This window comes from Raphanus sativus, chromosome 8 (assembly GCF_000801105.2).
Source record: "Raphanus sativus cultivar WK10039 chromosome 8, ASM80110v3, whole genome shotgun sequence".
In the NCBI taxonomy this organism is placed as follows: Eukaryota; Viridiplantae; Streptophyta; class Magnoliopsida; order Brassicales; family Brassicaceae; genus Raphanus; species Raphanus sativus.
Genome location: NC_079518.1, coordinates 6,395,077 through 6,418,023, shown reverse-complemented (window position 1 = coordinate 6,418,023; position 22,947 = coordinate 6,395,077). Strand labels below are relative to the sequence as shown.

Sequence of the window (22,947 nt, the reverse complement as noted above, 5' to 3'; positions counted from 1 at the left end):
ATTAAAAAAAATTGTCTGTAAAGTTTTTTATTAAATCATTTAACCTCACATGTAATTAACTCCAAGGAAATAAAAGCTTAGTTTAGGCACCATTATTGTATTGTCAGATAAAAAATGCTTCAACTGGATCCAACAATAGCCTGATCCACGTTCGACGGCAAAGCTGTTCAAGTTCCTAAGACACTCTTGGTTTTGATGATCTGAATATTTAAATTCGTTATTTCCAGATCCATTTGTTTCTTGAGACCCCCCACAAAAAAAATCAAGATAAAGTAAAGAGTAGTTGTTGCACAAAAGAAAAGATAACTATTTTATAAGAGAAGAAGAGACTTGACCCATGTCATGTCGTTAATCATAAGGTGTAGTTAGTATTACAATCGAAGTTTTAATCAACCAAATGACCAAAAGAATTGTGAAAATTAATGAGCAAACCAATTCCGAAAAGAATATTTACTGTTCTTTTTTTCTATGTTGACGTCAATCAAAACAACCCTATGTTGAAACAGATCAATCTTTCCACTCCTTCAGGAAATGCCTTTGCTTTTCCATAGGAGGACAGACACTCTACTTTTGTTGAAACCCCCATCATTTGGAGAAAACAAGAAGAAAAGGCTTTCAACGAAATCAAACACACACACAAGTTATATATATATAAGAAGAGTTCTCTGATTCAGGCTGTGCAGATGTGTCAGTCAAATCACCCACCGGATGAGCTGGACTTGCTACTACATTCTCTCTCTGGATCTTCCATCTGCGTCGGTAATAGATTCAAGAAGCTTCCTTGGTGTGTTGTTTTCCCTTCAGATGATTCATCCTCCTCTGTTCATGTTTTTTTTTTCCCATCAGAGAGAGAATCAATACTACCACTTGTTCTAATAAATGAAAAAAAAGAAAGCATTAATTTACCAAAGAGGGATTTAATTGAAGGCCGCTTTGGCTTATTGTTCTTCTTCTTCTTCAGCTCAGCTACACATTACAAGCAAAGACAATCTAGTTATGTTTGCTTCTTGTTCAACACACAATTTAGGAGGTAAAAAAGTTGAAATAAATACCTATCCCTGTTAATTGGTCATCGTTTACGATTTCAACGTTCTTGTAAGTATAACCCACAAAGTTTATGTCCTTGGATGAGAGCATCTGTAGAAAGCCAAACCTCATTGTTAAGAAAATCTCAAGACAACAAGAAAAAAAACAATATAATATCATTTATAACTTCACACAATTTCCTTTTGATAATTCACATAATTAGGGAAGTCAAATATGGGGTAAAGGGTATTTTTCGACCCCAACATTTTGCGTCGTGTGTTTTTATACCCAAACAAATGATAAGTGCAAAACTATACCTGAACTAAGAATTTATTTAAATTTTCGACCCAAACTTATTTTTGTAGCGTGAATACCTATTTTGACTAACAAACCGTTATATAAACTAAAAGAACGTCGTTTTGAAATGGAATTTTTTTTTAAAAAAAACTACACTTGCTGGGGATCGAACCATGATCCCACGGACATAAAGCATTCTCACTAACCACTGAGCTACAACACATCAACTGTTTTATTATTAGATTCAAACTATCTATATTTTGATTTGTATATTCTAAAGGAAAATCTATTTTTATTTACAAACTTATTTACTACAAATTATAATTGCATCAATAAATTATATATTCAAGTTTTTACAGTCTTACAGTACTAAATAAAACTAAAATGATATTTAATATATAAATTATTAATCTAATTAATTTTTAAACTAAAATGATATTTCATAAATTATTCAAGCTAATTTTTAAAATTACATTTCTTAAATACTTATCTAATTTTAAATATTTAAATTTATAAACTAAAATGTTTTAATATTTAAAATTTAAATATTTAAAATTAGATAAGCATATGATAAATGTCATTTTAATTAGATTAATAATTTATTAAATATCATTTTAGTTTAAAAATACCCTTTTCCCGTCAAATATGCCTATGTCTTACCTTTCTCCACGGACCTGACTTTGACGACTTTGGAACTTGCTTGTCAGCCTGTTGGGAAAACGGTCATTTCATACCCAATATATAGCGATATGTTCAATTCATACCCGACTTATATGGCCGTGCCAAAACATACATAAACTTATATGGCTGTGCTAAAACATACCCAACTTATATTTTTTTGGTAAAATCATACACCAGTCGCCACATCAGCTGTTATGTCATCTATTTTTGCTCGCGTGGATGCAACGTCAGCTAATTTTGCTCACAAATATGCAATGTATATAATTTTTTTAAAAACTAAATAATTTTGTTATAAAAATAAATTTTTATAAAATATAAATTTTATTTTATATTATTTAGTAAAATTAACAAAAAAAAATTAATTGAATTCTAATCTTATATAAGAGATTTCGATCATATCAAAAACCGTCCTTATAAGAGTTATATATGTATTTTAATTAATTATGATTTTGTTAATCTAAATTAGCTCTTAATATGAATAAAATTTTAATTAAAATACATATATAAAATAAAATTTTATAAGATTTTGCCAAAAATTTAAGAGCTAATTTAGATTAACAAAATCATAATTAATTAAAATACATATATAACTCTTATAAGGACGGTTTTTGATATGATCGAAATCTCTTATATAAGATTAGAATTCAATTAATTTCTTTTTTTGTTAATTTTATAAAATTTTATATTTTATAAAAATTTATTTTTATAAAAAAATTATTTAGTTTTTAAAAAAATTATATACATGGCATATTTGTCAGCAAAATTAGCTGACATTGCATCCACGCGAGTAAAAATAGATGACATAACAGCTGATGTGGCGACTGGTGTATGATTTTGCCCAAAAAAAAATAAGTTGGGTATGTTTTAGCACAACCATATAAGTTCATGTATGTTTTAGCACGGTCATATAAGTCGGGTATGAATTGAACATATCGCGATATGTTGGGTATGAAATGACCGTTTTCCCTCAGCCTGTTCCACAAGGAATTAAAGAATAGTAATAACATTATTTTCTTTTCCAGGAACAATAAAAATATCATCTGTGGTACCAATATATTTCAATATATATATACATCATAAGCTTGATGGTATCAGCATGTTTACCTCTTCAAACTTCTCAAAATTTTGGGTGTCCAACTCATCATTGACTTGAGGAATAAATGCAGCCTTCATTTGGTACAATTTTCCCCATTCTGTTCCTCTGAACCAAGGGTGACCCTAAAAGAAACCATTCAAAGTGTTTTAAGGGTTTGGACTTCGAATCTCAAAAGTAGAATAATAATGCACACAACACCTTAATCTCATCTGCTCCTTTGGTTCCAAGCCTTTGTTCAACATTGCATAAAAGCCTACAAATAAGATCCTTGGCTTCTGGTGATAGTCTAGCCTCTTCTGGAAATTTAAAGTAATTTCTCCAGTTTACTATCTGCATAAGGGGGAAGTAGACAATGAAAAAAGAGAAAAGGTAAAGCTTCCATATTAATTGATTAGGATTACAAAAAGACATACAAAGAGACCAAAAGTTAAATGTAAACAAAAGCAATTGATTTAATTACCTTCCTACAAGTTGTCATTGGATCATCTGAATAAAATGGTGGAAACCCCACAAGAATTTCATACATAATGGCACCAAGGGACCACCTGTTAAGGAGTAATCTCAATAGATTAAATTATCTGCACCAAAGAGAAATAAAAATCCCAATAGTTGTTGGTTGGCACCTACCAATCACATTCCATTCCATATCCTTTTTTAAGCAGAACTTCTGGGGCAATATAGTCAGGAGTTCCCACTGTTAAATAAGCCTGAAACCAAATAACCTTAATTAAGTTATATTCTATTTTACAAATTTTTTATATCAGTGGAGAGAAAAGATGGTGAAACTTACAAGCATCCTTCTATTTCTCTGCCAGTTTAGCAGTTGCTCCTGTTGGGTGTGCCTTGTCGCCACAGGGCGACCATCACTTTGTAGAGCCCCACTAACGTTCCGTGCAACTGTGATGAAATCTTTCTCCTGAAGATTACTACAGTCCAACGGTTTACACAATCCAAAATCTGACAGTTTCATGTGTCCCTCTCTGTCAAGCAGCAGGTTATCAGGCTTGATATCTATGGGGACCCAACAAAAAAAACAATGTTTAGAACAAATGACACAAACATAGGACTAAGTTCATATGTCCTCCTGATTTTCGCTGACCTGTGGATATAGTTGTGCTTATGAATGGACTCAATAGCCAGGACAGTTTCCCCAATGTAAAACCTAGCCTCATCTTCAGTAAGGATGTCTTTCCTCATGAGTAAAGTCATCATATACCCACCAGGTAGATACTCCATTATGAGATAGAGATACTCGTCATCTTGGAAAGAACAATACAGTTTGACAATGCAATTACTGTCAACTTCTGCAAGTAAATTTCTCTCGGCTTTTACATGTTCCACCTGAAAAAAAAATCACATTTCAGAGACACATCAACCGAAAGAAAAGCGGCTCGGGAAATCTCTATAAATACCTGGCCTCTGCGAAGCATCTCAGATTTCTTAAGCTTCTTCATTGCATAGACATTGCCTGTTCCCTTCTCCCTACAGATCCTAACCTGCAAAAATCAGAGAGAACTTTCAAGATGACTGCCAAATTGAGGCTGGAGGAGAAGAAAGAAGCAAACCTCTCCAAATGCACCCTTCCCGATCATTATCAAAGGCTCAAAGTCATCAGCCCCCTTTTTATGCCTCTGACGGCGCATGTACTCCGTTTCCTTCAACTCCAAGTCCTTTAGCAAGTTGGCTTGCTCTTCCTCAGAGACTTCCGCAGCAGCTAATTTGTTTTCTAGCATTTTGCGGCTGCATGAAAATGTAAAAAGAGAGCATATAAGGATTTCCATGGGGAAGTTAGTTCATCATGAAAAAAACGTGAGAATTAAACCATTTTTTTACCGCTCTTTTCTTTCATGGAGATTCTGCATCTGCATTTTGTAATGGTTTTCAATGTACAGTTTAGCAGCGGCAGCTTTTTCTTTGGTTACATTTGAAAGCGCTTCTTCAATCCACCAGGTGCAGGTGGTTTTGGCACTTCCTTTGCTGCTACTGCTTCCTTCTTTTTCACCTTGTCTTTAGATTTTAGCTTTTTCACCCAACATCAAAGCCGTCAAAGGTTTATCTCTTTCATTTGGACAGATTACCTGCGATCACTGGCGAATCGGAGAAGAAAATGAGATTGTGGTGTCCGAATAGTGGGTGATGGTCAGATGGGTTCATGGATGCTAATCAGGATGCAATCTCTCGAGCCATCACTGCTATATCTCATCCTCTGTCAATGGTTTCGTCTCCATGGCCTAATAATCACCAAGGCAAGAATCAATCGAAAAGAATTACTTTCCTCCTCTTATTACCAGTGATATATATATATATATATACATGTCGCCGTCGACGGTTTCAACGGTAATCAGATCTGATCTCGAGACTACAGTGTGGAGTGTTTGTTAGTAGTTCTGGTTAGTGATTAATGTTTTTAAGTTCTATTTCCCTGTATTTTGATTAATATGTATATGTGTATTGAAACAGTCTTCTTTAATTAACAGTTAATAAACACTTTGGCGAGACAAAACATGAACCGTTCACAATGGGCAGGTCTCATACCATCTTCAGATCATGATCATGGTACGGTTTTCGAAAACTATAAACAAAACCTTCTACTGCTTCTTAAGTAATTATGGGGAATTAGGGGACATAACCATTATAGGAAAAAAATTAAGAACATAGCCATTATAAGCTATGTGCTATGATATACCATATATTATCTACAATATATACAAAATTGCCCTCACTTATTCCATCTAACTCACGCGCTTCTTCTTCCTTTTTGTTTATCTTACTATTTTTTTCAGCAATAAAGTCACAAAACCTGTAAATTTTGTGAAGAACTTTGCAAAAGATTCTATTGTTTTATCAAAACGAAGGAATCAAAGTGAGTCTGGTCGGATTGAAGAGTATAATAGTTTATTTAATCATTTTCGAAGCCATCCCAATGTGTATTATGGATTGAAACGTAGCTTTAATGGATTTAAGAAGATGAAGAATCGATGGATTGAATTGGGAAGATGAACAGTAATTTTGAGTAACCTATTCTATTCTATTTTAAGATAATAGTATAGTATGGTTTGGGTTTAGAGTTTGGGTTTAGGATTTGGGTTTAGAGTTTGGGTTTAGGATTTGGGTTTAGAGCTTGGGTTTAGGTTATGTGGTTTGGGTTTATGGTTTAGGGTTTGGGTTTTGGGTTTAGGATTTGGATTTAGAGTTTAGGATTTGTGTTCGTTTGTTTGTCCTTTCTATACTATATGATATTTGAAAATAGTATAGAACAATATTGCATGGATTTAAAATTAGGATTTGAATTTAGGGTTTAGGGTTTGATTTTAGGGTTTAGGATTTGGGTTTAAGATATAGAATTTGGGTTTAGGGTATATGGATTTGGGTTTAGGGTTCAGGATTTGGGTTTATGATTTATGATTTTGGTTTAGGGTTTAAGATTTAGGATTTGGGTTTAAAGTTTGGGTTTAGAGTTTGGGTTTAGAATTTGGATTTAGAGTTTTAGTTTAGAATTTAGGTTTAGAGTTTGGGTTTAGGATTTGGGTTTAGAGCTTGGGTTTAGGATTTGGGTTTAGGTTGGTATATGGTTTGGGTTTATGGTTTAGGGTTTGGGTTTAGGGTTTAGAGTTTAGAATTTGGGTTTAGGGTTTATGATTTGAGTTTAGGGTATATATGGATTTGTGTTTGTTTGTTTGTCTTTGTCTATACTATATGATATTTGTAAATTGTATAGAACAATGTTGCATGGATTTAGAGTAGTATAGTTTATTGTTCGCGTTTTGTCATATGCCACCATTCCGTCATGTATGTTTCATTTAATGTAACCTCGTTCTTGCTTATTACATTTAATATGTTATACCTATATAAACCGTGATACATTGCTTGAAGATTGCTTGCTAGAGGATTTGGGTTTAGAGTTTGGGAGTTTGGGTTTGGGTTTAGGGTTTAGAGTTTGGGTTTAGGGTTTAGAATTTGGGTTTAGGGTATATGGTTTGGGTTTAGGGTTTAGGATTTCGGTTTAGGGTATATGGTTTTGTGTTTATTTGTTTGTGTTTTCCTATACTATATGATATATATTTGTAAATAGTATGGAACAAATTATAGTATGAGATTAGGGTTTAGGATTTTGGTTTAGAGTTTGAGTTTGGGGTATATAGTTTGAGTTTAAGGTTTAGGATTTGGGTTTAAGGTTTAGGATTTGGGTGTTTAAGATTTGAGTTTAGAGAATATGGATTGTGTTTGTTTATTTGTCTTTACCTATACTATATTATATTTGTAAATAGTATAGAATAAATTATAGTATGGGTTTAGAGTTTATGATTTGGGTTTAGATTTTGAGTTTAGAGTATATGGTTTGGGTTTAGGGTTTGGGTTTAAGGTTTATGCTTTAGGGTTTTGGGTTTATGATATATGGTTTGGGTTTAGGGTTTAGGGTTTGCGGTTTAGGGTTTAAAATTTGAATTTGAGGTTTAGAATTTGAGTTTTGGGAATATTGATTTGTGTTTGTTTGTTTTTTGCTTATAGTATATCATATTTGTAAATATTATAGAGCAAATTATGGTATGAATTTAAAGTTTAGGATTTGGGTTTAAAGTTTGAGTTTAGGGTATATGGTTTGGGTTTATGATTTAGAGTTTGAGTTTAAAGTATTTGCTTGTTGAATGATATCTTAACGTTTTCGTCTAATTATACTATTTCCGCGTCATGGTATAGATTGCATCTCTGGACAAGAACTTACAATCTTAGATTAGTTAAGTTAAATGTGTTATGATACAGAAGTGAAGAGTCTATTCTACAATATATGTTTAGTATAACATTGAGCATATGAGTTTTCTTTTCACTTTGCATTTCTTCTTCACGCGCTGTAAGGGAGAGATTCGTCCATTTTGAACATAACTTGCCACATCAAAGAAATATTACTGTAACATGGCTATATTCTTCATTTATGGGCTTCCTATGAATATCCAGCAAATTGCCCCTTATTCTGAATAGGTGACTAAGAGCAAGGGAAAAGAAAACACTTCCACAGATGCTTTTTTAGTCTTGGTGAGTGATACTAGAAATTTCTTGGGAAGCCCACATTATGTAGAAAGCTGTTTATTCTCTTAGAGCACAATTATCGCGATATATCAATACAGTCTCTTGAGGTAATTGTAATTAAAAAATATTAAAAAGGGAGGAAAGTTGGAGGAGACGGAACAAACTATCTCTTGAGGAGGCGACCGAACAAACTGTCTCTTGAGGACACGTGTTTGTGTTTTATGAAACGGAAAAAAAACCGATCACTTTCTCCTTCTTTTGTGCTCTGGTTTCTCTCTCTCTTCACAATCATGGCAGAAACTGAGTCTAATTGAAGCAGCTGTTTTGTGAATCGAAATCGACAATGATGATCAGACAAGCTGCAAAGAAGGCTCTAGGGCTTAGCTCAGACCAATCTTCGCGACTAGAGAATCGTCTACAGCGTCAGAAGATCGAACAGTACAAACTCATCCTCTCCCCTGTTCTCTCTTCCAACGACCTTCTCCAGTCCAAGCTCTCCTCGAAGGCGTCGCCATAGCTGGTCTCGTTGGACTATTGCGTCAACTCGGTGACCTCGTCGAGTAAGTTTTTTTGGAACCCTCTTCTTATGCTGTGATCGAATCTGTTTGCTATGGTTTGTATAAACTTTGTGTTGAGATTAAAGCTTTGATCTCTGTGTTTCGATGCTCGTTGAAAGTGTGTACTTGTTTACTCATATCTGGTTGAAAGCTTCGATCTTTTTGTGGCTCTGTTTACTTGTTATATACTAATCTCTCGTGGGATTGGTTGACCCTTTTCTCTCTTGTTGAAGAAAGGTCCTGTCTTTGATTTATGAAGTTACTCTTTTGTATTTGATGAGTGTTCTCTCTTTGTGATGGTTTCAGCCGTGATCTGTGAAAAGTTGGATGTTTTTTTTGATGCAAGATACTCGAAGAGTGTTCTACTTGCATTTCACTCTAGTTTTCAAATTTACTGGAGAGTCTTGTTGTTTATGCAAGTTTTTGACTTTATGGTTTGATTCTTAATTGAGATCCATAATAGCTCTTTATCAAGGAGACAAAAAGTGGTTTTGAGTTTGATGTTTTGGTTTTGTTGTTGACATCAGGTGGTCTTGGGAAGGTAAGACCTGCCTGGTGATGGTATGCAGCAGCAGTCTCTTTCTCATTTCAGTTACGTTGAAGATGGTGGTTAGGCTGGATGCTGAAGCTTTTCTTCGCTGGGACAGCTACGATACCAGTTCTTCCCGTATATGGGTATGTGAATCTCTATAGTTCAAAATCAGCGGTTGTAATCATTTTTGTTTTTGGTCTTATTAAAGATGAGATGAGGATGAAGGTTGTAAAGTTGGGTGGAGCTCAAGAGCTTCTTCACATACTGGGTGCTGCTCAAGAGCTCAAGAGCTTCTTCACCGAGAGAGAGAAGACAGTGAGGGAGATAGTATCCTGCGGACGATAGTATCATGCAGACCAGAACATATGATGTTAGCATCACTTAAGCTTCTTGTGCCTTTCCTTCATTCTTGTCATGATCATAGTTACACATACTCTCGAATGATTGTTGATCTGGAAATTTTATTAACTCTTTGTTGTCTTGTTCATGTTTAAGCTTATGTGTTTTATAAATTTTTTTTTAAGAACTCATAATCAAGAAACTTGCAATAAATCACCTAAATGTTCAAATCTCTTTCTAAGTTTGTCTCTTAATTCACTTTTACACTTTAAAAACTATTAAAAAATAATTAAGATACCCTTTAAGGAGTTTAGGAATAAACATGCTCTTAGTAATATTAGCCATCAATAAACTAAGTCAAAAGTTCAAAGCTATGACACTTTCTTACCCTTAGATTTGATTACAAGTAATGAGAAATACAGTTTAAACTCATTTCTGACATTTATTTATTATAGGGCACATATTCCGAACAGAGATAGAAAGCTCACTCCAAGTCTTCAGCCTCCGCTCGGTGGTAATGCGAAGACTTGCATTATATGCACCTATAGCAACATCAGAGCTTCTCTTTGGTGCAACTGAAATCACAACGAACCTTCTATCAACTCTAGGATCACAAAATGATAATAGATGGTCAGAAAGCTGGTAGCAACATAGAGCATCCTTTATCTGATCAATGGTAAACACTTCGTGTGAGTCTAAAAAACACAACCTCATCCTTGGTGTCAGACGCACAATTTATATATATATTTTGTAGACGGGTGCAATTAATAAAAAGAAAAAAACTAACTTTATAACAGAGGATATCCTTGAATAATACTAAAAAGGAACATTACAAAACTCTTAGATTTTCGACATGTTCCGGTGTAATGTAGACAGCATGAGATTCACGAATTGTTTTTCCAAATCCATAAGAGTGCCTAAACTCTTCATCATCAGCAATTCCTTGGAGCCTAACTCTTCTGATGTTATTTGTTTCTACATTGTAATAGAAAATGTAGTAGGGTCCAACTTGGTGGTCCAAGTATCTTGGTGCTAAAATGAGCTCACCAGCCTTGTTGGTCCCAGGAAAGGACATTTTTAAAGACGAAACAGAATCCCACCACGAGAGCGGAAACGCGCATGTCTGCTTTGACCATTCATGTTTTTCAACATCCTCTAGTATCCACAAATCAAAACTATCGAAAATATCAAAAGGGTATCTAACAATGGAGGCTAGCTTCCCTTTGTATTCCAGTAAAAGGGAATCAGACTGCCAGAAAAGGACATCTCTGCTAGGTGCTTTGATAAAAGTTAGCTTCTCAGATCTAACATCAAAACAAACAATCACTGGTTCCATACCAAATTTAGGAGTCCAAGCACCATAATACACTTTCCCTCTGATGCATACTCTCATAGTTACAGGTGAATAAGGTGGTATGCTGTAGTAGTTACCTTGGATCTGCCTCCATGAATATTTTCTTTTGTCACCTTTTAGAGTTAACACAAGGTGCTCTACATGGTCATGATTACGTAGGCGAGAAGAAATGAGGGACAAAGCTTTGAATTGATCAGAGACAGGATCATAACCCAAGCATGTGCCTCTAATATCGGGAGAGGGATGACGTTCGGGTGAGATGGGTAAGGTGGGTAAGAGGATGACTTGTCTGGTGCTAGGATTACAGATCATGTACCTAGGTGAAATTTGACAACCCATAAAGCCATGGACGGAAGCACAAGACCCAATGAGAGTAGAAACATCGAGGTTACGCAGTGTCATGTAGTGATTAGCAGATTCAGGTCCCTCCTGTGAAGAGGAGAAGAAGAACAAACGTTTCTCCCCACGCTTGGCGAAGACACCGTTGTTGAAAGCTACTAAAAAACGCGACCGTGTCGAGGAGATGGATACGAAGGAATCGATGAATACACGGCTCAGGATAATGGACAACCATATCTTGGAAACGGTTTTGAACTTGATAAGAGACTTTGCTGGTAATCTGATGAGAATCTCGACAAGTAGATCAAGAGGGATATGATCTATTTGCTTGCGTTTCATGACTGATGCCCTAACAGATATCTCGACTTGCTTTCTAGTTTAATAGACACGAGATCACAAGGTATGGTTGGTAATATAGGGTTTTCTAGGGTTTTCGGGTTATATAAATTGTAACCAACAAAAAAAATAAAAATAAATAATATAAATTTGTAACCACCAAAATAACGAGCTTAAAAGACGGGTTTCCTAACAAAGTTTTTAATCTTTATCTTCTTTGATTAACACAAAACATTATATTTTATATGTTTTAGGTATGCTTTAAATGTCCAGATATATTCAGAAAGATGCACAGATCAGATTATATATGCTGAAAAACTGCTTAGAGTGATGCAACAGTTTGATGAAGACCACACACACTCACCCAACTCGCAAGCGCTTGGTTCAACCTGGCAGTAGTTTGATATGAACATATATCCATTTCTATGTAGTGTAGAGAAGATTTTTAATGCTTCTAAGATACAGAGAGCTTATCTAATCTTCCAGGATTTCCCTGACAAGTACCCAGTGACAGACGAGTTTGATCTTGAATGGCAAGGCAGTTTTGGATGACGAGTATGAAGGAAAAAATCCTCATCAAATTTGGATGAAGAATGAATTGAACATAAATAAATTCTTATAATTCTGAAAATTCCTTTGTTCTATTGAATTTTTATTATTATTTTATTTATTTTTCTATTCAATTAAATGGTAGCCAATTGGAAAATTGAGTTGATGTTAACCGTTTGTAATTCATTGGTCGACCACGCATAAACTAACCATCACAGGGTTGACTGTAACCTTGTAAGATGTAAAACATTTTGTATTTCGTCTTTCAGAACACTCAGAATTCAGAAGAAATAAAATGAAAAGGAGATTAAATACCATGTAGAGTTGTAGAACTAGCGTAATAATACATTGAACAAAACACTAAACAGGTAGATCCCAACAGCTTCCAAGTAGTACTTTACAAATAATATTATTAAACCTCATCTCTATAGAAAAAAAAAAGCATTTCATCCTTCGTCTAATAGCCAGGGATTTCACCTGGTACTGGAGCCAACTCGTTCTTACTGAATTTGGATTCATCGTAAAACGTTGCACGTACCGTCCTTCCTCCAAAGAATCGCCCATCAAGGTCCACAAGGGCTTTAGTTGTTTCCTCAGGCCTTGAAAACTGAACAAAGATTCTGACTGCTTCGTGTGTAGGGAAGTTTGGTTGAGTGATCTCGAATATCAGTACACGAGTGACTGTTCCGTATTTGCCACACTCCGATCCCACCTCCTCTTCTAGCTCATCATCTACTTCTCCTGGTCCAACCTTGATTGAATATAGGTGTGATGTGTCAATTGAGCCCAAATACATTAAGAGTAAAAGAAAAGATAAAACTCTCAGCCCGTAAGGTAACAAAGTACTTGGTTTATGGTGAACAAACAATCAGAGAATCACAAGAGTGATGATGCCAACGTTCAAGCCCAATCGATGTAAAGATGTATTGACATACCGAAAATTCTATGACCATACTAGATACAAGAAACGTTTCTGTTACACTTATCTAAAACCGATAGAATTTCCTTCGAACACATGCCAACTCACAAGCTTGAAGGATCAACAAGGGCTAAAAGACCACAAAACCAAAAAAAAAGTATGGTCACAAATGCCTCCTAGTTGACTATTCAGGGGAAAGATACTGCAAATCGACAATATGTTCTCAAGGCTAAACATTAACATAAGTAAACTAGGAGCTACCACAAAGAAGCTTCATCTTGTTAAAATGCCAAAGCTTGTTCATCTCTGACATATAGCTTACAAGGATCAAAACACCCATTTTTCACACAGACATCCTCGTCAACAGCATTCCCAAGTGCACTCACATTCAAGAAAATGCAATTGATCTAACATGATATGCTGCCAAGAGTATGAAGTTACAATCAAAAGAAGTGGTGTTTCAAACGCATACCATGTTTCTAAGAAGCAAGACCCTGGTTGGTTCACCACTGATATTCACACCCTTGACGACGGCAGCGACAACCTTCTTCTCGCTAGCATTGACAATGACACCAGCTCTCCGATCAGTCTTCTTCGCCATCAACGGCGTCGTGATCCCTTGCTCAGATTTCCCAAGCCCCTGCCCTTGTTTCCACCCCATCTTCGCCATCATCCTCTCCGCCGCCGTCATCTGCCCCCCCGCCCCGACTCCCAACCCGCTCGTCTCCGACGTCCCCATGCTAAACCCGTCGTCGACGCCGTTCCCCGCATGCGGCGGAGGAGAAGAGGATCTTCCACGCTTCCCACCGCTCATGGCGGCGCGTCTCTTCCACGCCTCCTCGCCGGAGATGTTCAGCGGAGTCTGGTGATGATCGAAACGCTCTCTTTCTCTTTCCCTCTCCTTCTTCTTCTCCATCTCTTCCCTCTCCTCCTCCTCGCGCCGTCTCTTGTCGAGCTCCCGCTTCATCTCCGCTTCCATGGCTTTCTTCTTCTTCTCGCGCCGGTACTCCTCGTAGTCGTTCGGTCTCGCCGGATCGTACTCTTCGATCACCGATGATGTCACGCCGACCAACGCCGGTTGCGACGGCGGCGCCGGAGTGATAATCGATTGTGTAGGAGGAGGAGGAGGAGGAGGAGGCTTGTACTGAGGCTTGGGCTTGCTCTGAGGTCTGATGATGGTCTGCGTCGGAGCAAAAGCGGGTGGTTTGCGAAGCGTAGGCGGCGCCATCTTGGTGCTGCTTGACCAGACGGAGGAGGAAGAGGAGTTTCCGGTGGGTTTGTCATCATCTGACGGCGGAGGGAGATCTCCGTACAATCCACCTAGCATGTTTCACGGTTGCTTTCAAATTGAAAAGAGGGATCTGCTGCTCAAATTAGGGTTTTAAATTTAATTTTCCCAATCTTCTGTTTTTTTTTTCTTAAATAAAAACAGAATATTATTTTCCACGTGTGTCGCCGTCTGTCTCATCTTTCTTTTCCCACAAGACACTAGTAATTTTTACAAATATCTTGCGTTATAAGTAACCGCTTTCAATTGATTTGTGCGAGTCAATACATAAACCCTAGGAAAGTCTCTTCTTGTTTTATCCGCAGATATGGCTGTGATGAATCATCCATCTTTGCGTATTGGTGCACCACCATCATCGGTGTTCCTCCCTCCTCCGCGCTTTAATCATCTTCCAGCTTATGGTCTCTCTCTCTGCTTTGGGATATACGCTTCTTCTTATGTGGTAGGACAATTTCGTGGGCGGCGTTGTTACTACAACCCTACAAGAGTTTCTATGCAATCCAAAAACCAGATTATATATCCTTCTCTCAAGGCAGTTGGAACAGGAGGGAAAGGATTTGGTTTCGACTCTAAGAGCAAAAAAACATCTCGCTTTGCATGTAACGCTGCTCTGGTAGGTTTCTCTATTCGTGTCTCACTCGCTAGTCTCCTCACGAAGATATCCTTTTTAAGCTTTATATGTCTCTGAAAAAAGCTAGCTTTTTGTTTTACTTATGCTTATTTAATTCTTCTTCTTCTGCAGACTCTTACGCGGGAATCACCAACCATTACACGAATACCTACGCATGGTACCCATTGATGCTTCCCAATGTGGAGCAACCTTGTTTTATATATGTTTCTAACAAACAAGAAAGTTTTACAAGGAATATATGATCTGTTTTATGAATCTAGCTAAGAATCAGAAAGTTATATATTGTTGGCTTACGACTACATATATATGGTTCTTATTTTTGCTTTGAACAATTAGGAATAGAGAAATCCCCAAAGCTTGATGACGGTGGAAGAGGATTCCCACCTCGGAATGATGGCGGTGGTGGTGGCGGAGGAGGTGGGGGAGAGAGCTTCTTTGGTGGATTCTTCCTTTTCGGGTTTCTTATGTTCATGGCACACTTGAAAGATTTGGAGGGCGAACACGACAACAACAACAACCACTAAAGGGAGAGGGGATTAAACATATGATGCACGACAAGACAAATCTCAAGACCAAGTGACAGATAATAGAACCAGCAGAGATAATAGAGTAGCAATAGGGCACATCTTTTATCTTTCATCAGTATTGTTATGAATCTTTAAACTTTGGAACGAGGTTGCGATACTCACATGAAAGAACAACGTGAATCACATTTGCGGACAGCTTTAGAACACTATTACTTGACGAGTGTAGATGAGGTATAAAAACTTTTTTAACTGAAAAAAATGATAAGCTAAGTAATAAGTCGACAACTAGATTTTGACCCGCCCTTTCGAAGGGCGGGTATATTTTTTGTTTTTTTTAGAAAAAAATAATAATGTTCATATTTTTGTTTTTCTTTGTAATTATATTTGTGTATAAATTTTAGTCAAAATCTATTTTATAAAATAATATCAATTTAAAAGTTGATCCGGTATACGCTCGGTTCTTTGTAATCACATGCTCGTATCTTTGTAATCATTTTTTTCATTCTATATCTTGACCCGCATATATAATGTGGGTTTGTGGGTTTGTATTTTTTTTTGTAAATATATAACATTTTCTGTATTTTTTTAAGAAGTTAAATAAATTTAATTTATATATCATTATATAACATAGGTTATTCTAACTTAGTGGTTAGATAATAGTTACAAAAAAATTAAAGAAATTCTGGTTTGTTGGGAGGAAATTTCGGTATGATGTATAAGGTTTTGTTACTAATTAATAACTGGTGAATAACGAATATTACTTGGCATATACCTCGTTATTGTTTAAAACACTATTTTTGAAACAGAAAATAATATTATTCGAGTTCTTGACAAAAATAAAATATTATTCGAGTTTAACAAAATTTTGGATTTGATGATTTTTTATTTTGAATTTTGAATGGGGTGATTTTGCGTTTTATTTAAGAGTTTGATTCTAATGATAGGGATTTATTGGTTGTAAAATGATATTATATGATATACACTAAGTGGGCATATATATATATACTTTTTTAAGTGGGTATATTAGTTTTTGGTATTCGAGTGGTAAGCTTTAGGGTTAAATGTTTTACGCATCAATTTACATGACATATATTAAGAACGAACATCATTGTTTTAGTTCTTTCTCTTTATCAAAAATTTTTACCAATGGGCATATATATTTGAATTCCTATATATTTCGTTCTATGATGTCATTAACAAAACATAATAAAATGATAAATTTGCAGATTCTTTTTCATTTGTGTGCATTGGCCTTACGTGTGGAAAAGTCAATTTGTTGGTATCTAATCTAATAATGGATGAGAACATGAGAACATTAAAACCCCCCAACAATCTAATATCATTTGGTCCATGAGAGCACGAAGACATATTTATTATCCCATTAATACTGGTTTAATTGGTTCAAATGCGATAATACAGGTCATAAATAAAAATGTAACGTGAGTTAGTTGGTTGTTTATGTGGTTTCTTTTTCATTTCCTCTTGTATCCTTAATGAATTTTTATTTTTTTAAACAAATCTGATGGCACAAAAAGTAATATGCCAAGGAAAATCAGGGGCAAATCTATAAAAGGGATTCTGATTTAATTATATTGATATGTCCGAAAGGAAAAAGAAAGAATAATAAAATCGTAGCAAACTATATAAACCATAGAAAGCATCAGCATGAGAATTTGTATTACTAGTTACGTTGAGTAAAGCTTAAACTACCTTCTCTGGTTCCTTGACAGCTTCTTCGCTTTCTTTCTCATCTGCTTCCTGCCTCTTGTCCGTCTCCTCCGAGATTGCAGGTTCTGAGCTTTGAGCGTTCTCATCCGATTCAGCAGGTTGCTTTAAGGCACCATCATCAATCGAATCTTTCAACTTCTCCGTTATTTCAGTCTCACTCGCACCTTCTGATGACTTCTCTGTGGTTTCATCGCCACTTGCGTCTGATGACTTCTCTGTTGTTTCATCGCCACATGCACCTGGTGGTGAATCCTTTGCACCTTCTCTATCGGTATCATCAACATTATCCTCTTTCTCGTTTTCAACCTCACCATTGGGTAACATGCTAGCTTCCTCTGGGTTCGAAGAAGGCGCAGTGGACTCGGATGTCTCTCTCCATTCGACCCAAGCTGGTGATTTTTCGGCTTCTGGTTCACTCGGGGTTTCAGAAGGATTCTTTGATGTAGAATCCTCCTCTGTTTCCATATCAACAGGCGGGGAAGAAGGGGAGGCTACACTGTCCTTGAAGTCATCGGCCGCTTCACCTATGACGACATCATCATCATCCTCATCAGCATTGGGTGACGGGGAAGCCTCATTTGCAACTTTTTCATCATCGAAAGCAAACCAGTTTGAATTTGTGAAGAGAGAACTGCTACAAAAGACACCATGTTACATTTTTGTTAGTTAAGGTGCCGCATCAAACCATATTGATGAGAATCAACGGATTAATTTCACCACAGGAGAACACATTACCTCTCCTGATCATCTCCAAGGCGCAAAGAAGATATGACAACTTCTGCAGATTCGTCATCAAAGTAGACATCCTGCAACATCGAGTTAGTTCATAAGAGGCTTTCATTTCTACCATAATCACTAATGCTTTCATATTGACTGCTGCTTATACGAACAGGAACATATTCTGGAAAATCAAGTCTCAGTTTTATATAATACGGAAAAGACCAAAAATAATACCTCATCATCGCCGCGTTCCATAGAGCCTTGGGTCTGCAGTGGATAAATGAAAAATACGTTAATGGAAAATCAAATGTTCAATTGCATGTAGTCCTCTTGCATCAGATTTCTTATGCATATATTTCAGGAACTATAACAGGATTACAACAAAAAATAAAATGTATCTCAACAATTGAACACATAACCTTCCCAACTATAATGAAGTATGGGCTTAAATTATTATCTTATCTTAATAAAGTAGCAGCTAGGACAAGGAAACACGAGAACATCACCTCATCCATGTCATCATTGCTGTAAACGCCATATCTAAAGGCCTGGCTCAGGTTGTTTGCTAAGGCTGCCACATCATAGTCTCTATCGTGGTAATCATCATCATCGCTATCTCTATTACGATCATGGAGTGAAGTTGGCCTCCTGTTAGGAAGAATATCAGTCAAAGGAATTATCAATATACTACAACAACCGTCACTGCTGCCTCTCATCTAACATTTCTCATCCCCCTAAGGAACTTCCTAAAAGCAAGCCCTTATTGCCATCTCCTGGGATTGTCTAGTCACATTTAACTTATCCTATATCTTGATTGCTACTAATGCAGATTACACAGATGTGACAAACTTCTATAACAAAATACTGTTTAAGTATAACCTCTGCTTTTTGTCAGATTTAATTACAGAAGTCTGATTCATAAGGTTTTTTCAAATCTAGTAAAATTCCCACCAAGCGAAAAAAATACATACCCGCAAGCCCAAGAGTAAACATTTTCCAATGTATTACGCTTTGACAAAACATCTGTCTGCCAATCCACCCATTCGCTATTTTCCTGGTAGAAAACGTAAAAAAAAAGGAATCTTGAACAAGATGTGAGAAGTTTGATACTAAAGACCAGTACCCTACAAGCTATCAAGTAAATATCTTTGGGAGAAATCAAACAGGGATAAAGCACTGAGCAGATTTCTTTTGACCATCGGTAAGAATTATACAGCATATGTACGGAAATATAACTCTCATAAGGAAATCTCAAAAGACTAGGAATAGCAATTATAATCACTTGTATTGAATATTTTCAAGTCAAACAAACTAACCATTTGCGCTCCATATCTGCATGTACATGAATGTGTGGCAAGCAACTATAACTAATATAGTTAAGGAGACATAATTGTGGTGTACCTGTAAATGTGACTGGATTTCGACATTACTATTAGCTAGTTGAAGAAGTTTGTTCGAGATACGAGTCAAATGACCAACGCTTCCAATCCTGAGTGGCTTTCTACCTTCTGCAGGGACTGTCGGCTGAAACTGAGGCATCACATGTAAACCAAGTTAATTGATAACGATGCCAACCCCAGACATTAGCAATTATGTATATTCACCTTCTCAGAATCAGCAGCAGTTAATATGGAGTCTTTTTCCGCCTCTAGCATCCTCCCAATAAGATTGCATTCATTCAGAAGATGGTCGAGGAGTTGAGAGTTTTTGCTCTCCAGACATGATAGAATTACATTCTCCACATGGTGATGTAAAAAATTGTTGTAGGGATACCTGAGAAGATGTTGCACCTCAATTTAGCATGGCAGTCTATTTATCATCAAATGAGAAAATATAATCTCCCACTTACTCGAAGAACAAGTCTAACACTCTTTTCACCACTTCAAGTCGAATTATTTCCTTCTCCGCTGCTTCACTACTGACAGTGAGTAAGACCGAGATAAATTCTACAATCTAGAAAAAGGAAACGAAGTCAAATTTTCATTGTAGTTCAAAATTTAGAAATTATACAAATGTGAACAACCTTTAATCTGTGTTTTCCAAGAGGTGGTTGCAATTTGCCATAAGTTGTTAACAGAACACCCTCAGTAGATGATACATTCAAAAGCATGACTAAATCACCTGCACAGTAGACGCATGTTACAATGTTCATATTAGCCGCCAATTGAATAATTAACATACTGCATTCCTCACCTAGGCTTCCAAGCATTCCCTCTACTGTCTCGGGGTTAGTTACCATGCTTCCGTGGGTAAGTTGACGACCATATATAGGATAAGTCCCCAATGTAAACCTCTTAGGATCCAGCAAAGATATGCATACAGACAATGAATTAACCAGAACAGACTTAGGCCGTGAATCTTCTAAAGTATGTTTTAACAACCTTCCAGTGCAGCTGTATCAAATTTTACAGACCATTAAACTATAAAATTTCAAAAGCATCAAAGACTATATGAAAACAATAGCCAAAGCTGAGAAATTTCTACCTGGGGTTGGAAAGTTTCGTTGCAAGACCAGGGGGTGCGTATCTTGCTACAGTACAAAGAATTTCAGCTGCGTTGGCATGTACCTCGGGAGAATCCTGCAAAATAAAACACAAGTCTCCAAGATATCAGTACATAACATTGACTGGGAAGATTGAACAAATCTTAAATATAGGAGGAAAGCGATAAGACTATCCCATATTGAAAGAAAAGTAATCTAGCTACTGAATGAAAACTTACTGAGGAGCCAAACTTGTCCACAATCATCTCTAAGACATCTGTATCTTCTACCCACTGCATTTCACTTGAGTAGTTTGAATACAGGTGTTCATCAGTACCGACCAGACGTTTTAAAACCTGAGCACCAGCGAGTTAGAGTCTAGAAAACTAGAACTTACAGAAATCTAAATTACAAGAAATGGCTATCTCCTATAAGAATTACAACCTTGATTGTTTACAACAATAATAATTGAAAAATTCACTGGTGTATAAACAATTTTTATATAGCAAAATCACCATGACAGAAATGAGAGCAATATTAGCAGTATTTACCATTGTTCTCACCCTCATTACTAGGTCTACTACTATGTCGTAAACAGAAGCACAATTACTTTGAAGGATGGAAACACATGAAAATTTTACAACTATTCAATATGTTTTCACGTAGATGTGTAATAAACGTAAAGGTGAAATCATGAGTTCCTAAGATAAAAATAAAAGTGAAAACCAACCTCCATTATAGATGTAATACCAATCAAATCAACAAGCTGCTTTAGTATTTCTTGATGATCCTGATAGCACGAGAAACTCGAGGTTAGTTATAACTAAATTATTTATAAACTCCAGATTTTAAACGGTGTTAAAAGCAGTGTTAACTAGTGTAACAGTTATCAAAATTGTATCAACAGATATAGATTGAATTTTGTTGAATATGAAAAAGTTGTTTCATTGCTTAATTAGCAATACAAATATATTTACAATATCTCTGACTATTTAAACCGCATAATTTCAAGTTACACAGATAATCTTACGAGAAAGCAGCTAGCTAATGGTTCAACAATCTAACAAAGATAAGAACAAAAATGCTAATGCTAACTAAGTTCAAGTCATCCTTAAAGAGATAGCCTAGTCCGGGAAACAAAACCAACTTACTTTAATGAATTGCATGAAAGGGATCGTCTTCCGGACCAGCAGGCAAATGACAACCTAGTAATAGAAGATGTATTAGAGAACACGTAGAAGAAATATATATATAGAGCCCTATAGGTAGGAAAATTCTGTATGAGTTTACTGATAATTAAAAAAAAATTGTTAAATGCTAAATACCTTGCTGAAGTAGCCGGCAAGCAATGAGTTATGGGTTTCTTTAGCTTCCAGAAACGAAAAGAGCAATAACATCAACTGCAAAAAGAAGACATCACAAGAGGTAACAAACCCTAAATCTTAACCATTTACAAAGTATAAATAAAGAAGGATGTAATAGAGTCAATATCTACCTCCTCATCCTCGACTAGTGTTTTCAGTATCATTTCAATCTCACATGTGAAAATCTCACAGGCGACGAAAGGAAACCTGGCACACATTAAAAAAAAAAAATTGTTAATCCATCAAAAGACAATCAGCAAAAAAGAAAACAACAACAATAACACTTACTTGAATGTTCGCTTCTTCTCCACATCGTCGAGAGGCTCCTCTATTATGTACCTAATCAGTTGTTCCACTTGCACTCTTTCTCTCAAGCTGAGATTTAAAAAAAAAAAAAAAAATCCAACAGTCATGAGAATGAGGGCAGCATTGCCAGTGAAAGAGAATATATTTAGCCAAGCTTTCAAGGTGGATATCATAACAAGTTAGATCATCTTCAGATTAATACATTCAACAAACTAAAACCATTACTGATAATAAAAATTGGTGAGAGAGAGAGAGCATACAAATTTAAGAGACGACCATTGAGGGATTTGCATTCTTGAATGATTTCATCCTCGTCAAGAAGCTCCTCTAATGTGAATCCATCTTTGTCCAAAATTGCTTCAACCTGCAAATCCCCTCGAAAATTCGTAAGCACATAAAAGAAGAATACGAATACGAATAGCAAGAAGCCAGTCAAGACGAACTCACGGCGGAAGCCGTGGACAATCCGGCCATTCGCCAGAACATCTTTCCAGCTGATGAAGAAAACGTCGAATTGCTCCTCCCACAGAGATTCCGATCCTCGAAATCTCAACCCTAAGGGAGATTTCGAACCCTAAGAATCTGTGAATCGGCAGGCACAAAAATTCGATCTGGAGATGGGGATGTGAGCGACGAAGAGAACCTTCAATTGCGGGATGGGTAAGTGCTTAAGCGATAGAACAAGGACGACACACACAAAATTACATTTGTTTGTTTTTTTGGCAAATTTTATTTATTTTTTGCTATTTTCGTCCCAAGTAGTGGTCGTTATTCAACATTGGGCGTTAGTTATTTATTGGACAAATAATCATTACGCCCAAGTTTTATTACAAACAGACCACATTACAAAC

The 22,947-nt window shown here is 36.2% G+C and overlaps 5 protein-coding genes and 1 long non-coding RNA gene across 9 annotated transcripts; 2 read left to right on the top strand and 4 right to left on the bottom strand.

Moving 5' to 3' along the window:
• Positions 1–294: 294 nt before the first annotated feature.
• On the bottom strand, positions 295–5,132 carry LOC108822805 (uncharacterized; the record flags this gene model as incomplete). Its single annotated transcript, XM_018595970.2, is given in 14 exon segments — positions 295–819; positions 907–966; positions 1,053–1,137; positions 1,984–2,031; positions 3,109–3,222; positions 3,299–3,430; positions 3,561–3,645; positions 3,728–3,807; positions 3,891–4,113; positions 4,200–4,441; positions 4,513–4,596; positions 4,666–4,840; positions 4,934–5,040; positions 5,043–5,132. Coding segments are annotated over 14 exon segments (1,647 nt in total), but the record flags the coding sequence as incomplete, so codon positions are not given.
• Positions 5,133–8,159: 3,027 nt separating this feature from the next.
• On the top strand, positions 8,160–9,726 carry LOC108822806 (uncharacterized). Its single transcript, XR_001944979.2, has 2 exons — positions 8,160–8,685; positions 9,210–9,726. It is a non-coding gene; the product is annotated as an uncharacterized LOC108822806 (long non-coding RNA).
• Positions 9,727–9,993: 267 nt separating this feature from the next.
• LOC108819612 (F-box protein At1g30790) lies at positions 9,994–12,269 on the bottom strand. Its single transcript, XM_018592669.2, has one exon. It carries the CDS (start codon positions 11,583–11,585, stop codon positions 10,383–10,385), a length of 1,203 nt encoding a protein of 400 aa, XP_018448171.1. The 5' UTR covers positions 11,586–12,269; the 3' UTR covers positions 9,994–10,382.
• A 153-nt stretch (positions 12,270–12,422) lies between these two features.
• Positions 12,423–14,432, bottom strand: LOC130494382 (DNA-damage-repair/toleration protein DRT111, chloroplastic). The gene is made up of 2 exons (XM_018595971.2): positions 13,523–14,432; positions 12,423–12,882 (listed from the first exon to the last, which is right to left on the bottom strand). The coding sequence occupies exons 1-2, from the start codon at positions 14,375–14,377 to the stop codon at positions 12,589–12,591; spliced, it is 1,149 nt and encodes a 382-aa protein (XP_018451473.1). The 5' UTR covers positions 14,378–14,432; the 3' UTR covers positions 12,423–12,588.
• A 103-nt stretch (positions 14,433–14,535) lies between these two features.
• LOC108822908 (protein YELLOW LEAF 1, choloroplastic-like) lies at positions 14,536–15,776 on the top strand. Its single transcript, XM_018596108.2, has 3 exons — positions 14,536–14,951; positions 15,081–15,126; positions 15,306–15,776. Exons 1-3 carry the CDS (start codon positions 14,646–14,648, stop codon positions 15,491–15,493), a joined length of 540 nt encoding a protein of 179 aa, XP_018451610.1. The 5' UTR covers positions 14,536–14,645; the 3' UTR covers positions 15,494–15,776.
• Positions 15,777–17,059: 1,283 nt separating this feature from the next.
• On the bottom strand, positions 17,060–22,818 carry LOC108822909 (uncharacterized). Of its 4 annotated transcripts, none has more exons than XM_056992566.1 (20): positions 22,544–22,818; positions 22,357–22,460; positions 22,079–22,165; positions 21,922–21,997; positions 21,752–21,826; positions 21,578–21,631; positions 21,157–21,216; positions 20,666–20,782; positions 20,429–20,523; positions 20,138–20,337; positions 19,968–20,065; positions 19,794–19,897; positions 19,549–19,717; positions 19,346–19,474; positions 18,916–18,998; positions 18,451–18,592; positions 18,179–18,211; positions 17,960–18,030; positions 17,464–17,858; positions 17,060–17,427 (listed from the first exon to the last, which is right to left on the bottom strand). In XM_056992566.1, exons 1-20 carry the CDS (start codon positions 22,580–22,582, stop codon positions 17,198–17,200), a joined length of 2,361 nt encoding a protein of 786 aa, XP_056848546.1. In that variant the 5' UTR covers positions 22,583–22,818; the 3' UTR covers positions 17,060–17,197. The 4 variants fall into 4 exon arrangements, with proteins under 4 accessions (XP_056848546.1, XP_056848547.1, XP_018451611.1 ...); XM_056992567.1 differs by having other exon boundaries at positions 17,464–17,855; positions 22,544–22,817; XM_018596109.2 differs by having other exon boundaries at positions 17,060–17,858; positions 22,544–22,817.
• Between the last annotated feature and the right edge of the window lie 129 nt (positions 22,819–22,947).